The following is a 16,326-nucleotide window of genomic DNA, read 5'->3' on the forward strand; positions in this document are numbered from 1 at the left end:
CTTCCCCTGCCCAGCCCGGCTTCCCCTGCCCAGCCCCGGTCTCCCCTGCCGGCCCCGGCTGCAGGCGCGGGGAGCGCGGCTGGAGGCGGCTCCGCCCCGCCCCGTCCCGCCCCGCCCGGTTATACGGTCCCGTCCGCGCCCGCCGCGCTCCGGCGCTGCCGCCGCGGGACGGCCGGAGGGACAGCCCGAGGGACAGCCCGAGGGACAGACACACAGCGCCGGGGCCGCCTGCCCGCCCGTGCCCGGGCGATGGTGCCGGCGCCCGGGATCGCCCTGCTCGCCGCGCTGCTCGCCGCCGGGCCGGCCGCCGCGGGCAGGTGAGCGGGGTCGGGGCGGGGGGCGGCCGGGGCGGCCCGGGCTCCGCAGCCCCGCTGGTGCAGGGCTGGTGCCGCTGCTCCCCGGCGGGCTTGGGGCGCTCCCCGCCGTGCGCGGGGTGAACGCGGGTCCCGCCCGTGCCCGGGGCTCGCCCGTGCCCGGGGCTGTGGTGCTGAACGGCGCCCGCCAGGTTCGTGCGCTCCAGCGGGCGTGTGAGCCCTCCCCTGGGTACTCACACCGGAGCTGCGGACTCGTGCTCTGGGGAAAGCGGCAGCTTGAGTGGCGGTCCCAATGGGGCAACAGCTGCACCGTCTGTGGAAAGGTGTGAGCACCTCCAGATCTGGGTCTGCCAGCATAAACGGCCCTTCACCAGCAGCCAGTCATCACAGATGTTGGGTTCTATGGAGACAGGTATGCTTTGGAAACTGAAGGAGATTTTGAGAGAGGATCAATAAAAGCACTTATTCCAGAGCAAGCCATTCCAGTGTTCCCTCTCCCAGTTCTCCAGAAGCAGAAGTGCTACAGCAAGGCAATAGCTCATAAAGGGAGAATTCGCAGCAAATATTCAAGATGTTTTGTGGTTTATTTCTTTCATTTTAGATCTATGAATGGAAGCATTTTTGTCATCAAGGGTCAGTGTGCTGTTCCAGCACCTGGGAGGCTGTTGAGTGGTCAGTTCCTCAGGAGCTGGAAGTTCATGAACTCCAGACCTGCTCTTATGTCTCAGAGAAAGCAGATTTTTTATTCTGTACCATTTCACACCATGGTCGAGGGCAGGGGAAAAGGACTGTCCTCCAGGAAGAAGGGGTTCAACAAAACATGGTGGAGGGAGCCTGTCCGGTCTATTATTGGGATATTTTCTTGTGAAATGTTTCTCCTACCTTCTGTCATTAGTATTGTTTCTGTTACTGTTCATTTCCTTATCTCATTGCTGTTTCCAGTAAATTGTTCTTACCTCAACCTGCGATCTTTCCCTATTGTGCCTCCAATTCTCATCTCCATCCTGCTGCAAGGCGAGGGGTGAGGGGAAATTAGAGGAGTAAGAGAGGGTGGCATGTAGTTTTGGAGAGTGTTGGTGGGGGCAATGATTTGGGGAATATCGTTCCTAAACCAAAACAGCAAAACAGATTACAGAAGCAGTGAAACTTAGCCCCACTTAGTTTAAAATGGTGCTAATGGGTCATAGCAATCTTGTGACAGCTGATGCAGCCAGCTCTTTATTTCAGCCACCTCAACTCAGGCGGTCCTGGGCTGTTGTGGTTACTATTCATCCTCACTTCTTTGCTAAATGTCACACAGTGCTGTCAGCAATACCACAGCCACATAAAATTAATTGCTCCTCTCCTCCCTGGGCACCCTGGACTGCTAAGTAGCCACTTGTTACCTTTAGCACCAGCGCTGCCTCTCCGAGGACTGAGTTCTTCAGACACCACTGACCTGCACAGTGTGCCTTCTCTTGCCTTTCTTTTTCAGTCAAATATTTGGCTGCAGGTTCTTTAAGGTAGGAATTTTTTACACACTAAGCAGACTGTGGTATGTCCAGCCATCTCACTCAGGTGCTTTAGGTAGTCCTCTGAAATCCTACAGGAATATCAGACAAGGAGGGATCACAAGTGCTCTGTGCCTCCAGTCTGCATTACTTCTGCCCCTGTATCCAAGAGGGTTCATGTGACATTCTCCCAGAAAGGGTCTCCCTGCCTGAAAAAATCTCCCCTTTCTAAATTTCTTTTTAAAAAATGCTGAACTCTTGATAGAAATAGCTAAGCTGATGGGTGTTGATTCTTCATGGGTGAGAGGGACTAACTTGACAAAACTGGTTTAATTCCCAGATTTTGGGATCTAGTTGATCTTTCCCTCTGCCAGAGGTAAGTTTTATCTTGATGCTTGTTGTGGAAGTCAGAACGAGCCTTTTGACCTTGTGCAGGGCAATATCTATAGAGTTCAGCTATGTTAATTTAATTTGCAGCCTTATGGAACATTTCCCAGTTTTAAGGAAAGTTTGTTCTGAAATCATGAGAGATATTGTATACTCTATGATGACATTATTTATTTATTTATTATTTTGAAGTAAATTATTAAATAAAACATTACTGAATCAATTTTTCCTGTGAAAATGAGCACCTTTTGGAAAGGAATGAGATCCTTCTTCCTCCAGGCATTTTAACCTTCCAGAGGAGTCATAGCACTGTCCAGATGCTTTCAAAGGGATTTTCTGGGATGCAAGCAGAATGTACATTTACTATCCAGGTGAATTCATGACCACTTTCTAGTCTGCAAGCAGAACATATGTTCTTTAACTTGTATACTTGCAAGTGATGTAAGCCAGCAGCATGTGGATAACAAAATGGAAAAAGGTTATTTTTTTTACTATAGATGCAGAGGCAGGATGCTGATTTGGATTTGTCACAGACACACACAGAGGAGTTCTAGCTTTCAACACACTTTTTCACCCATCTGAAGATGTTCATGTACAAGTACATCTACTCCTGTAAACTGCAGCACTGGGTTGATGGCAAAGGTTGGGTGGCTTCAGAACAATTTATTCCAGCACTGAAGCTTTTTTACTTGCCAGGTGACATGAAGACCATCTCTGTTTCAAGTATCTCAGATACATGAGCTTATGCATTTCCTCTGAACTCCCTTCTAGTTCCAATGGTGCAGCTACTAAAGCAAACTCTGGAGTAACATCTTGTGTCTTTGAAGTGTATGCATTTATTTGTTCTACTAGTTTGCCTCAGTGGCGTTTGCAGGAACTGTTTTGATGTGAGTGCAACTGTTACAGATCAATGCAGGAGGATACATGCAAAACACTCCTGTAATGTGATAAAATATTACAGGTTTTGTGCCTCAGACTAAAAAATGCAAAAGTTCATGCCTGATGACTTTTTTCCTTTTTTCCACCATTTTTTTTCCCACCATGAGATTTTTTTTGCAGTGTGTTGTCCCCTCTGTACCCCAAATCACTTACTACAAAGCTCTCACTGAAAAGGAATTTTCTGGGTCAAAACCAACACTTAAGACTCTTTGAAGAAAATGCATTTTAAATTATGACTGGGATAAAGCAATGGAGACAGAGGATTTTTGGGTAAAGGAAAGAATTTCATAAAGGGGACAAGCATGTGGTGGTGGACAACTTAAGGAACAGCAAACAGAAGGAGAACTAAAGCCACAGCACTCAGAAGCACAAAGGAGGTCTAGAAGATTTACACAGTTGTGGATTTCCATCAGATGTATAATTTTGGCAACTAATATGGCAGGTTTTCCAATTCTTGCATCTGCACAATGACTTTGAACCCCCTGGGCTTATTGGCAGGTGAAATTAACATTAATTTATATGGTCAGGAGTCTCATGCGACCAGAATGCTTTGGACTGTCTGCTCTTATGCAGTCACTTTGTGTGTATGCAGTGGCTATGATCCTGCAAGTCACTAGCTTTTGTGAGGCTGACTAATGTTCTCAACATGCTTTTCTGTAGAATCAGTCTTTCATCATCTGAGGCTGTCAGTTATGGCATCATATATCCAATCCAGTTGTTCATGTGACACAAACTGAGGCAGCCCTGTTGACTTCACTGATAGTAAGATGAGTCATTCTAGCAAGGGAGCTGGCTGTATTTTTTGCCTTTGCCGTGTTTCTCATTAGAAAGGGTTTACCTTGCACAGTTAATTTATTGCAGGTGAAACATTCCCATCATCCCAGTTTCTCTGATCAAATGCAAGCTTGCATTCCTGTCTAGGAGCACTGCTCTAGGTTTGATGAAATGAAAATGCCTGACAGTGGATAAAACATAGAGAATTGTACCAAGGGGTATGCAGAGGAATGGACTAGAACATTTTCCTGCTGGAGCTGGTGTTTGTCCTTCCTTACACAGCTCGAGAGCTCAGGAGCAGCTGGGGGCTGTGAGCCAGCCTGGGGTGTGTCGCTACGGTTCCAGGTTGGATTGCTGTCCTGGCTGGAGAAAGAACAAGGGCCGCTGTGAAGGTAAAGTGAACTTCCTGTTTGTTTCCTCTCTGTTGCCGCATACTCGCTACTAATAAGGAGGTTTCTCACATGTCTGCCACAAGTTACAGAAGGAAAACTTCTGAGGAGTGAAATTTCCTAACTCTGTGAGAGAGTGGGAAAAAAAATGCTTGAGAGACCATCTCCTCAAAAAAAGCAGAGCTTGGGTAAATAACACCAAACCATAACTTGCACGTTCAGAAATTCTTAGATCCAGAAGGCACCATCTGTTCAAACCTCCTGCACAGTCCTGGTCAGTGGCTATACTGCTACAGCTGTTGAGTATGTGCCATAAATGCAGTGTTTTCTAATGCTATATAAGGACTCCTAACATGATTGTATATCTGTTGGTATTGTTTATCTTCAGATTACACAGCCTCTGAGAACCAGAAAGTTTTCACTTTCAAAAAATATAAATAAAACCCAAGCAATAAGTGCCCCTGACTTGAGCTTGGGTAGCCAGCCAGCTTTCTGGTCTGTGGATTGTTTGCATAATGAAGAGACAATGACTCTTAAGACACTTCTAATTTGTAAGAGATCTACATATCCCAAGCAGAATGCAGTGTAGAATCTCTCTCTCCGATTGCACTTGGGCAAAATGAAACGAAATCATAAAATATATGTTTTAGAAATCTTTTTCAGATGTTGCACCTGTAGAGTTTGGCCTTTTATATCTAATGAATTTGTATAGAGGCTTAAGATTATTCATTGCTAAAAATCCATATACTAAAAGGGAAAGATGCTAAAATGTCTCTGTTGTGTATATGTTATATGCCATTTTAAGAAAGGAAAAAAGGATTATTGTAGTATTTCTTGCATTGCTTAATTGCACTGTAGTTTTGATGCAAATTAATACCTGGAGGGATAACTGGCAAATGTAACTTTTGATCAGCCAGTGGAGTAGGTTGTCTTGTTTTAAACCAATAGGTTTTAATAAAATTTGAAGATTTGTTCTTTGGCAAATCACTTTAAGCCACCTGTAATGTAATTCTGCATTGTAAATCCAGATGTGGTGTTTTCCTCTGCTTCAGTGCTAACACTGCAGGCTGGTCTTTTGCAGTCTTGCATCTCCTCAGTTACGGAAGAGAAATTTGTCCATCCCATGGGAGAACATCCCAAACAGGGATGCTTTGGGTCCCGGGGGAACAAGCTGGTCTTGCAGTGCATTCAGGGCTGGAAGAAGTGTTGAAAAATGCCTCAATCTGCAGAGGTAGTACCTTCAGTGCATCTGAATGTATCTGTTAATGCATGAAAAATACTTGAATTCAGAAAAATTAATTTTAATATTAATTTTACTATATAGAAACTAAACTTTCCTATAGGTTGGAGATCAGCTTAACTACATAAGGAAATTCACATCCTGGTGCACAGTCTCTCACTGTTTCTTCAGAGGTAGTCCTGATATAAATGCATATTTGGTTTGCTCTTCCTGAATAACCCCCATGCTGATAATTAGATTTAAGGAGTCTTAAGCTTTATAAAAGTCAGCATTTGATTTCCGATTGATGATCCAGAGGACTTAGAGTTGCTTTTCAATGTGTCCAGGTTAAATGTAGCCCTCTCAAATCATTGTAAACCTGATGCAATTAGACTCACTGGGATGTGTGGTAAGGACAGTTGCCTAATGACAGATGTGCTCTGGACGTTCCACCATGGGACAGACAAGTTCCTCAGCTGTAAGTGAGGAGATCCAAGACTGTAAACTGCTATAGGATTATGTGTCTCCTTTGGCTCTAGGGAGAGTGCTGTTGCCTCTTTCCTACTCAAACGCCAAGCATAGCCTTTCAAACTGTTGGCCAGCTGCTTCTCACATAGGCTTCCTAAAAAAAGGAAAAAGGCAAGAGCACAAAACTAAATGTAAGTTGTAAGTATTGCAGTTAAAAAAGAAAAAAAAAAAAAAGGAGAGACCTTTTGTCTTTACAAACCTAGAAAAAAATAACAAATTCTTGTAATTCATGTTAATGCCACTATTCTCAAGCCCAAATAAAGTGCTAATCAGTAGTTACTGTGCTCAGACTAGAGGGAGAGGTGTGGAGGATGCTGAATTTGTGCAAAACCTTTTAGGCAACTAAGCAGGGCAAAAGTTCTCAAATAAAAGTTCTAACTTTTTATTTTTCTCTCTCCTTTCTCTGCTTGACTCCACCAGCTACCTGTGGACAGGGTTGCAAGTATGGCGAGTGCATGGGACCAAATAAATGCAAATGTTTCCCTGGGTTTACAGGAAAAACCTGTAATCAAGGTTTGTGCACATCCTCCAGAAAGGAGACTGTTGGTTTTCTGTTTCCTTATCTTGTACTATGGTTTTTTGTCATCTTCCAAAGCAGTAAACCAGGATGTTTTCTTGTTTATGCATAAGAACTTTAGAATTTAAGACTTTTGCAACTCCAGCATCGCAGGCATGCTCTAAGCCTCCTTCAGCAGACAAAAGCTTGAACCTATATTTTATATCTCCTATAGAGTGATGACAAGGGCAAACTGTTATGTTTCTAGTCAGAGGATTAAGGCATGGAGAGATTATATAGGAAGGTATCAGAAGACATGGAAGTCAATTCCAGAATACATGTTATTTTCTTATTAACTAGCAGCCCATGTTTCTTTCTAAACTAACCTTCTAGTCAGAAAGACATGCAATTGTATGGTAGACATGTAATTTATCAATTTGCCTGGGTTGTTTGTATATGCTGATGGTATTTCTAAGAACCACCATTGGGAGTTCTGAGAATTGCATTTTCAGAAACTTTATATGCACCATTTCCCCCCATAAACTTGGAATTCAACATGGAAGTGTTTCAGTTAACACATTGGTAAGAACTCAGCTTTTTTTTTTCTGTGGCAAAATATGAGACCCCTGTCTTGGATCAGATGAAAGGAGCAGGTCGTTGTGCATGGAGAGGCAGATGAGTGAACTGTAGGTGCTATAATGGAAACATGACATAAAGGCCACACAAATTACTGTCTGTCCTTTCTACCTTCCCAAGCTCCTGCAGACTTTGCTTGAAAATATTGCACTGACATGCTAAACACACATTTTTATAGTTAAAACAGCCCAATTATTACACAGTATGTTTCAAACAATATGCCCTAAAGATGTGCTATTAAGTATTTTAGAAAAATCCACCTTTTGCTCTTTCTCACAGGGATAGAAGTTAAATTCTCAGTATCACTAGAGAGGAAAGGGAAACAGCAGCTGTGGTTATATGTAACAGATATATATAAATACCACTTACAACTTCAGCCTCTAAACACACAAGTTTATTCTCAAAAATTATTTGACAGCTTAAATGTTACTAAAAGGCAACAGAGAAGCCCTCAGCTTTTAGGTGTTTTCCATGCAGTAACTCTGTGTGCATCTGACATGCTCTCCATAGACAATCTGACCAGTTCTGTGCACTCAGAGACTGAGGCTTGGAGGAAGCACTGCACAGGTCTGCACATGCACATTCCCTGTTAGCTCCTGGGCTTTTCTACCTTCTGAAGCATGGCCAGGATTTTTTCAGTGAGGTGGTGGCTGGTACAGGCCAGAAGTGTCCAAGAGCTGTTTGTTTTAACAGTATAGGTTTTATAGGTTTGTTTTAGCTGTATAGGTGGTCATGTTCCATCACCCAGGAGTACTAATACCCACTTTTAATTTACTGGCAGATGTAGCCTTGGTCTGTCCTTACAGCAGAATGTCCTGCTGAGCAAGCTCAACATGAGCTAACTAAAATAACAGAGATAAGGGGACTGTATTAGTCTGCCACCGAGTCTGAGCTAAATTAGCCTTATCTCCATAGGTTATTTTTAGAACTATATATGTTATCTGTGCATTGTGAGAGATAGGTGCAGATAAGCACTTTTGAAAATGTATGGTCTAAGTGGAATAACTTTTGTTCTCCAGTTTGCTCTCTAGTTTCTTTGTTAAGAGAGTCTTACTTATTTAGTGGAGTCACAGTAGCACAAAAATCCGGTGTGATTTGCAAGCAGACAGGTTGTCCCTTTCCAAACAGACCCTGTGAGAATGCAACAACCCTCTCTCTTCCCTGGACTGAGCTGTAACAAACGCTTGTGCACTTCCACAAAGTTTATGCTTTGAATGGCTGGAGGTTTTATTCCTGTGGTCTGCAGGGTGTGACACAAGAACAGATGCTTCTCCCATTAGAAGTGTAGTTGCACAAGCTCAGTGTTTGCCTGGAGAGCTGCATCTTTACTGAAATTATATTATTCGTCATATGTGCTGTTAAACATGTGTTAAATGGGCTGCATATGCTGGTGCATTCTATAAATGAGTTCTATTTACTAGTCACTACAAGAGGCAGAAGTGTCAGGTCCTAGAAGTAAAAAGCCCAGATGTTGTCCCCTTGTCATAGGCCAAATATCGTCAGCACTGCTCACCCTATTACCACACAAATAAATGTTCTAGAATTCTCGTTTTCTCCCTGTGAAGGATAGATGTTAGTAATTTGAAATTGATTTAGTTTCCAAAAAGCTTTTAAATCCTGGATCTTGAGAAGGATTTAGGATCTTTTATTCTCAGGATTTTTATATTCTTTTAAAATAGTGTAATTTTTATCATATTTTGTATTTAATTTCTGCTACTGATAACCTTGGTGCCATTGTGTAGCTCAGAAAAATTAAAGTAAAAATCTTTGTTTCACTTTATCTTAAACCATTTTGCTGTTCTTAGTCTCCGTCTTTTTGCTTTTCTAATACAGAGGTCAATTGGAGGGCTAGAACTATAAAAAAATCCATTTAAAAAACTCCCAAAAAAAGATTAGCTCAAATTCTCTCCACCCCTCCACTTCTTCCTAACAAGCTGCCAGATGTGGCCAGAGTTTGCATTAATTTTTCAAGTGTAGAGGTCTGTGTATGTAGGTTTTACTAGCAGTCCTTCAGCCAGATGGTCTGCTAAACTCTCCTCTTGCAAGGGCCTGGCTTATTTTCCATCCAGACGATTTCACTCTGGGGAACTCCACACATTAAGCAACATTATCCACCTATATGCATGAATCTATGTATAAAAGCCCAGCACTCACTCAGTTCCAATGACTTCTGCAGATCTGAATGAATGTGGGCTGAAGCCACGTCCCTGTGAGCACAGATGTATGAACACACATGGCAGCTACAAGTGCTATTGTCTCAACGGGTACATGCTCATGCCAGATGGCACATGTGCAAGTAAGTATGGAACAGGCACACCAAAATCATCTAATCACATTTAATCCCAGCAGATTTTCTTCTTGTAATGAACAGATTTCGCTTATTCAGGGTAGGGTCTTTGCCCCTGCTCCCTGGTACTGTCACTGCTGAAAGAGGCTTCCTATTTGGTAGTTCCTGGGTAAAGTGAACTAGGTCATACTTATATTTTGGTCTTCAGAGGTTTTTTGGTCCTGATAGAAGTAAAAGTCTTTGATAGTGTTGCTTCAGATAGAACAGCTAGTAAAATCTCAGTGTATAGTCCTGCCAGTTCATCTGTTGAATAAGGATGACTGAATGTATTCAAGCAAAGCACCAATACAGATCACTTTTTACTGTGCTGAATTTCATGCCATTATTCCTTGATTTACTTTTCTGTGCTCCACAACTGATTTATTTTATCTGTGTTAATATGCTTTTGACAACTGATGAAAACTGTTCTTGCAAACATTTTCCGTAAGATCTAAGGCTCATCTAAACTTATGAAAATAGGTATTTCTACCTATCTCCTTTGTCTTTAAGTCAGCATGACATGGAAAGCATTCTGCTTCTTTAGCCAATCTGATTTTTTTAGACCTGGGAAAGCTTCTAGTTTTTGGTGACAGAGTTTTGTTTGTAGAAAATATCTCATGGGCTTCTGAAATTTTTATATGTTAATTTATAAACAGCTTTATTTATAATTAATTTACTTTTGTTGTTCTGATTAATTTCTGTGTTCATCCATATATAACTTAAAATTGTGTGATCCCAGCCTAGAATTTTTGGTCTTCTTGTTATTTTAAATACTATTTTCAGGTTCTAGGACATGTGCCATGGTGAATTGCCAATATGGATGTGAAGAAGTCAAAGGGCAGGTGCAGTGTCTCTGTCCATCAGGTGGCCTTCAGCTGGGACCAAATGGAAGGACATGCATTGGTATGGTTAGAGAACTCACTCTCAGCTTCTTTTCTGCAGGATCCCCGAAGCCATAAGATTCTGGGGAAAGGTTAGGAAGTAGTTAACCCTCCTCACTGGCTTAAATAATGTTTCTTGTTACTCTCAGTGTGATGTAAAGTTTTCATACTTTTTTAAAAATAATTTTTATTGAACTATTAGCCATGTAATTCTTTTGATAATTCTCATCCCCAGTTAATAATTCAGTGTTTTGACATTGGGAGTCATCAACAGATTCAGTTTCTCTGTATTGGTATGAGGCCATTAATTACAGTGCTTTGCCTGCAGGAAGCTGCCCTGCTGACATAATGTGTTATAGGATCTGGGCATTTTGTTTGGATAGGGCTTTCTTTTATTTTGATGACCCACAATACAAACCTCTCAGTTTTTTTCCACAAGCCTCAACATTAGCTGTGAGTTTCCTGTAATGAAGAAAGCATTGCTTATAATACTTGGTGCTGTGCTCTTCCATAAAGTTAATTCCCATTTTACTGCTTTACTCATAAGAACACGTGTGAAAGCCATCACCAAATGTGAAATTATAAGACTTTTGTATTAAGTTTATTTGTGATAGCCAAGACAAAATAATTCCCATGCAAATCCCAGTGAGGTTTTCCCATTTTACCTGCTCATGGATCTGACCAGCATCCCTTCTCCTGCTGTAGACATTGATGAATGCTCCACTGGCAGAGCTGTCTGCTCCTACAACCGCAGATGTGTCAACACGTTTGGAAGCTTCTACTGCAAGTGCCAGCTGGGCTATGAACTAAAATACACCAGTGGCCACTACAACTGTGTAGGTAAGAGCTAGCCCAGGGACATTCCTTCTTCATTCTTTTTATTCCCACAGCACATTTCCCTGTTGTTGCCTCCAGCATGTTGCCCTGTCCTGGGGATGCTGTCTCAGAAGTGGTTAAAAGATGTCACACTAAGAATATTCTTGATGGGACTTTGAATTTTCCTCTGTTTTTTTTTCTGTAGCCTTAGGAAAAACTGAATCAGTGGTACTTACCATTTAAATTGCCTCCTTGTGCCAAGTCAAGATGTGCAAGAGTTTGTTGTAAGTTGGCAACTCTTGACTAAAAAAAAAGCTTCCAGTAAAGGTTTAATTAAAGAACCATTTTTTGTTGTCTTGGCTTCAAACTGTGATGAATAAGCAGTCTCACGATATATTTTTTCTTTTTTTCATGTCATTATTGAGGAATGTGAAGTAAGTGCCTTCATGACTGAAAAAACAGTTATTTGGATGGTTTGTACAGAACTTGGGGAAAAAAAAGTATGAAAATAGTAGGTTTCAATTACTTTTCAGGTTTCTGTTGCATGACAAAGTTTCTCCCTAAAAAACAAGTACAGGCAAAAAGTTATCTTGACATGCTCAGGTGTTAAAACAAATGTCAAAAACATGCTTAACTCCTGTTCCAATCCATTAGCTGAATGCTGGAAGAACAGCAAAGTGTAAATTACTGCAGCAGGTGCTGCAGGAATATTGTTGAAGCTGTTGATCACAAAAGGGCCTGGAAGGGTTGGAACAACTACACATTCATGAAAGACAGAATGAATGAGATTTGTTTACATTTAATTTATATTGGAAGTGAGGGGTGGGAGGAAGAGCATAAGATTGGGAGACTTAAGTTTGCATTTCATGTCTGCAAACCTTGAGAGACTTCAAGTTGAAAAAATATTTTATTTTCTCCTACATTATGTGTGCATGGGGGAAAAAACGGAAAGGTCTCAGTAGTCAGGATTTTATTTGCAAACTTAATCTCACTTTCAGACACACCAGACTTTTAAGTCAATCTTCTTGCTACTTGTTTGTTTGCTGACTTACATTATGAGCTGCTAAAAATGATGCAATCTGGATAAAATGTGAGTGGTACAAACATTTGTGTGCCAACATGACCCCCTCATGTGGGATAAATCAGAAACATCTTTGTAACAGAGCAAAATCAAATATTCTTGGTGCCTGTACATTTTGCTGTGAGTTGAATGTAGTATTTTCTACTGAATTTTGCTTATTATACCTTTTTTCATGCAGCATCATATATATGCTGGGATGTGAGAGGTAGCTTAAAGATCTTGACATCTTGGCATGCTCAGGGTTACTTTCCATTGCATTCTTTCTATAGTGAATGAAAGAACGAGAATGTTTTGGTGAGCTCTTTTTCAACTGATGTCACACATTCTCTTGGTGCCCTGTGCATTTTGTTAATGGAAGAGTGTGTACAACCTATAGTTTGAATCCTGTTCTCAATCAGGAAATCCCTGCATGCACCTTGTCTTTACTGGGATGCTCTACGTTTTCCATGGATGCATGCACCAGCATCTGTGCATTTGGAGCTGACACCAAGCAGTCTCTGCTAGTGTGAATTCTGCTGCCTCTGATGGTCACTGCACTGTCTTGGTCTCACATTAGTGCTCACATATCTGGAAAGAGATGGGTGGCACAAACAGGCTGTCAGGAGCCCTGGGTTTCAACACAGTTTTCATTGAAGCGTTTATATCTTCCCCCAGATGTAAATGAATGTGTGACAAATACACACAGGTGCAACCTCCATGCAGAGTGTCTCAACACCCCGGGATCCTTCCAGTGCAAATGTAAACAGGGCTACCGAGGAAGTGGATTTGACTGTGCTGGTGAGTACCACTGGATGTGAGGAATAGTGCTGTATTGTTTTTCTCCAATAATTGATCATTAAAAGTCATGCTGAACAGTGCTGCAATACCAACCAAACAAGATCTCTCCACAAAATAATATATTAACTACTCAATGACTACTGAATATATTAACTACTTAATGACTCATAACATAGTTAATACAAGTATTACTTGTTCAAATTAATTTTGCCTCTAAGTCTCCAAGTCTCATAATATCTCCTGGAATTGCAAGTAAAGCAGAGAAGTGAATTTGAAGAAACAGAAAATAGTTTTAAAAATCTACTGTGATTTCTCCATGATTTCTCAAGGTTAGCCCCTCGGAGGGATGTACAGTCCCTCCCAGAAGAGTTTCAGGCTAACTTAGCAAAAAATGAGAAAAGGGAGGAAAGGTGTGACTTCTGTTAAACTGTTTTCACTTAAAATTTTGCCTTTGTTTGTCTATTGAATATGGAAGACCTCCTATAAAGATGTCATTCCCCACTAGAACTGAATATGACCCTCAAGAAGAAAGAAAGGCTGTTCTTGCCTTTATATTTAAAATGAACCTTTTAATTTATACCTTTATTAGTCCTGGCAGATGTTTCTCCTGCAACATCATTAAAGATGTTTTCCTCAAGAGGACACTTGACTTCTGCTCAAACATTTTAAAAGCTTTTGCCTGTAGCAGATGAAGTCTACATAATATATAAATCTTTCCAAGTAATCCTTGATCAGATATGTCTTATGATTATACTTCATGGTCACAGATGTTCTCTGAGTCCCTATATTATCCATGTTCCTACTCTCATTATGGTAGCAATTGAAAGTTAAAATACACATTTATAAATTAGTATTTCCACAGAATATTTTGAGTTGTAAGGGACCTGCTAGTCCAACTCCTGGCCTTGCACAGGAGAGCACCATTTTGTTAAGTTTCAGCTTCCCGTAAAAAAATGTTGACTTTTAACAAGGCAAAATACACAAAAATCTGACTGTTATTGAAAGGTTTGATATGGACACAGATTACCACAGCAGAGCTGTTTAGAACATTCTTCTGCTCAAATTCAATGTTATGAGCCAGGTTCCTTGCTAGACCACATCTCTTGTAGTATGTCACTGCAGCTCACTGAAATAAAGGATGCATTTGACTGGATATCAAAGCAAACTGACATGACACATCTTGGTATGGTTTTGTTAAAACATAATGTACCACAGGTGAAATGTTAAACAAATACATCTCTGAGAAAAATAGTCTGGTTTGGTTTTGTTTGTTTTGGGTTTTTTTAAATTTATTTGCCTTTTTCTTTTTAATGAGAAGGTAAAAATTTCCAGGGAAATTTTCTTTTTGACTAATTCTGTGTATAAAATATTCTTTCATCAAGCAAAAACAATTAAACAATAATGATTGCTTAAATATAAATAACAAATATTTTCACTTGTAGAGAGAAATTTTTTGATGTCTAGCCCTGTATAAAAATCAGTTCTGAAGTCAGATGATCCCTGTCTTCTCACAGGTGTTTCTTTTACATAGTTTGTCCTCTGCCTACCTCCTCCTGTTGTACTTCCAATTACTGAAGTCCCTTTGTTGTTTAGCAGAGGAAGGATCCATGCCATTCATAAACTTAATAGAGCACACTAAATAGAAAAGAGATTTATTACAAGAGAGGATAGAGGAATAACATAAAGTAATAAGAGCAATCAGAGCTCACAGGCAGGTCAAAAAGTGAGGGTTCAACTGGAAAGATGTAAACAACAACAGAGGGAGATTAAAATACAATCAGTGGTAGGTGAGCCCTGAAATGTAGAGATGCTAAATAAAGACTGGTTTCTCTGGTGGTAATTTGTCCACATATACATTTTCTTTTAAAGGAAAGTGGAAGAGATTCTTTTAGCTCTGAATGTTTCAATAGTTGACTTTTACTGCAATCCTGAAGAACATCTGAGCAGTGTCAGATGGGGACAGGACGTGTCTTGCTCTTGGGGAAGATGTTTTTTTCGAACAGTGACACAAACAATTGGATATACCAGCCAACAGTGCAACACTAAATGTTCTCTGTGTCATATGGCAATTGTGGAAAAGCCTTGCCTTTACCAAGGCCAAAAGAAACTTTGCTATTGGGTTTAATGGGATGAGGACACCAATGGGAATTAATTATTCCCACAGAGCTGGAATCCTGTTTTCACAGGGAAACATTAGTTCTTAATAGCAATTGTTTCTAGTATAAAAAACCCTGGTTACCATGGAAGCAGTATTTACTTTTTTTTTTTTAATGAAAGCTATTTTAATATATACCTTAATTTTTGGAGTATGAAAAGAGAGCAATTAAGCACGTTGTTTACAATGAAATTCCTGTGGCTACATCTCATGCCATCAAATAATAAGTGACAAAATATCTATTTCACCTTTGCAAAGAAGGTGGTGAAAATTCTTTCATTCAATTTGTATGTCAGTACACTAACTTGGAGCAGCTGCTGAAACATCAGGCTGCAAACACTGCTGCTGGTGTGGATATGACCTGTGATTATTAGGGCACCCTTTTGCCATTTAACACTCCTATATGTGTGAAACATTGGAGACCATTTCTGAACTGTCTGTAGCACACGTGTTGTTTGAGAATCCATAGAGATGAATTGATTTGAGTGATCCCTAAAAGGGTCCTAGTCCTTTCCACATCTGGCCTCTATCTTGCTGCAATCTGTTGCTGTTCTCAGGTTCATGTGTTTCCTGATTTCCTATTGTGCATTGAAAACCCACATTTCCCCTGCCACATGCTTCTATGTGTATTTCAGCTTTTATTTTATTTAAGAATAGAATCTTACAAGATTACATAAGCAATTAGGATTCCTAGGGGAAGAAAAAGAACCTATTTTTGATTCACTTTTTTTTTTGGTCCTACAAAATAACGGGAAAAAGGATTCTATCTTTAAGTCTACAGGTATCACACGAAGGAGCTCAACAATGACACTCTTGTTATTGCCCAGCTAGAGGCAGAGGTTATTCTTCTTCATTATGCTTTGCTGGGTATCTAAGTGTCAATAAAAATTCATGCCAGCTCTCTCTCTGCCTCTTGTATTACTCATTCATTTTTTGCTGATAGGGTAACCTTTAGACCTTATATATATTATTTTGCTTCCTTATTAACTTGCCAATCCTGAGAAAGGTTTGGTTTGACATAATAAAAGTTTCAAAGCTTCAAAAATGACTGTGGTCATATCGCTGGTGATATTCTTAAAATTTAATTCAGTATGGACTCAAATACTGCTATCATTCTT

The 16,326-nt window shown here is 40.5% G+C and overlaps 1 protein-coding gene across 2 annotated transcripts in view; it reads left to right on the forward strand.

Moving 5' to 3' along the window:
- The first annotated feature begins 249 nt into the window (after positions 1-249).
- The window catches only part of EGFL6 (EGF like domain multiple 6), a 32,733-nt gene continuing 16,656 nt past the window's right edge, over positions 250-16,326 (forward strand). The window contains exons 1-7 of one of the 2 annotated variants that reach the window (XM_014875877.2): positions 250-317; positions 4,187-4,296; positions 6,461-6,553; positions 9,349-9,468; positions 10,282-10,401; positions 11,085-11,219; positions 12,931-13,053. In XM_014875877.2, coding sequence (XP_014731363.2) covers positions 250-317; positions 4,187-4,296; positions 6,461-6,553; positions 9,349-9,468; positions 10,282-10,401; positions 11,085-11,219; positions 12,931-13,053 — 769 coding nt within the window. Of the gene's footprint in view, positions 318-2,324; positions 4,297-6,460; positions 6,554-9,348; positions 9,469-10,281; positions 10,402-11,084; positions 11,220-12,930; positions 13,054-16,326 lie in introns of those variants that run through there. The other variant, XM_088160201.1, reaches the window with a different exon arrangement.

Source organism: Sturnus vulgaris, chromosome 2 (assembly GCF_052056855.1).
Source record: "Sturnus vulgaris isolate bStuVul1 chromosome 2, bStuVul1.hap1, whole genome shotgun sequence".
Classification (NCBI taxonomy): Eukaryota; Metazoa; Chordata; class Aves; order Passeriformes; family Sturnidae; genus Sturnus; species Sturnus vulgaris.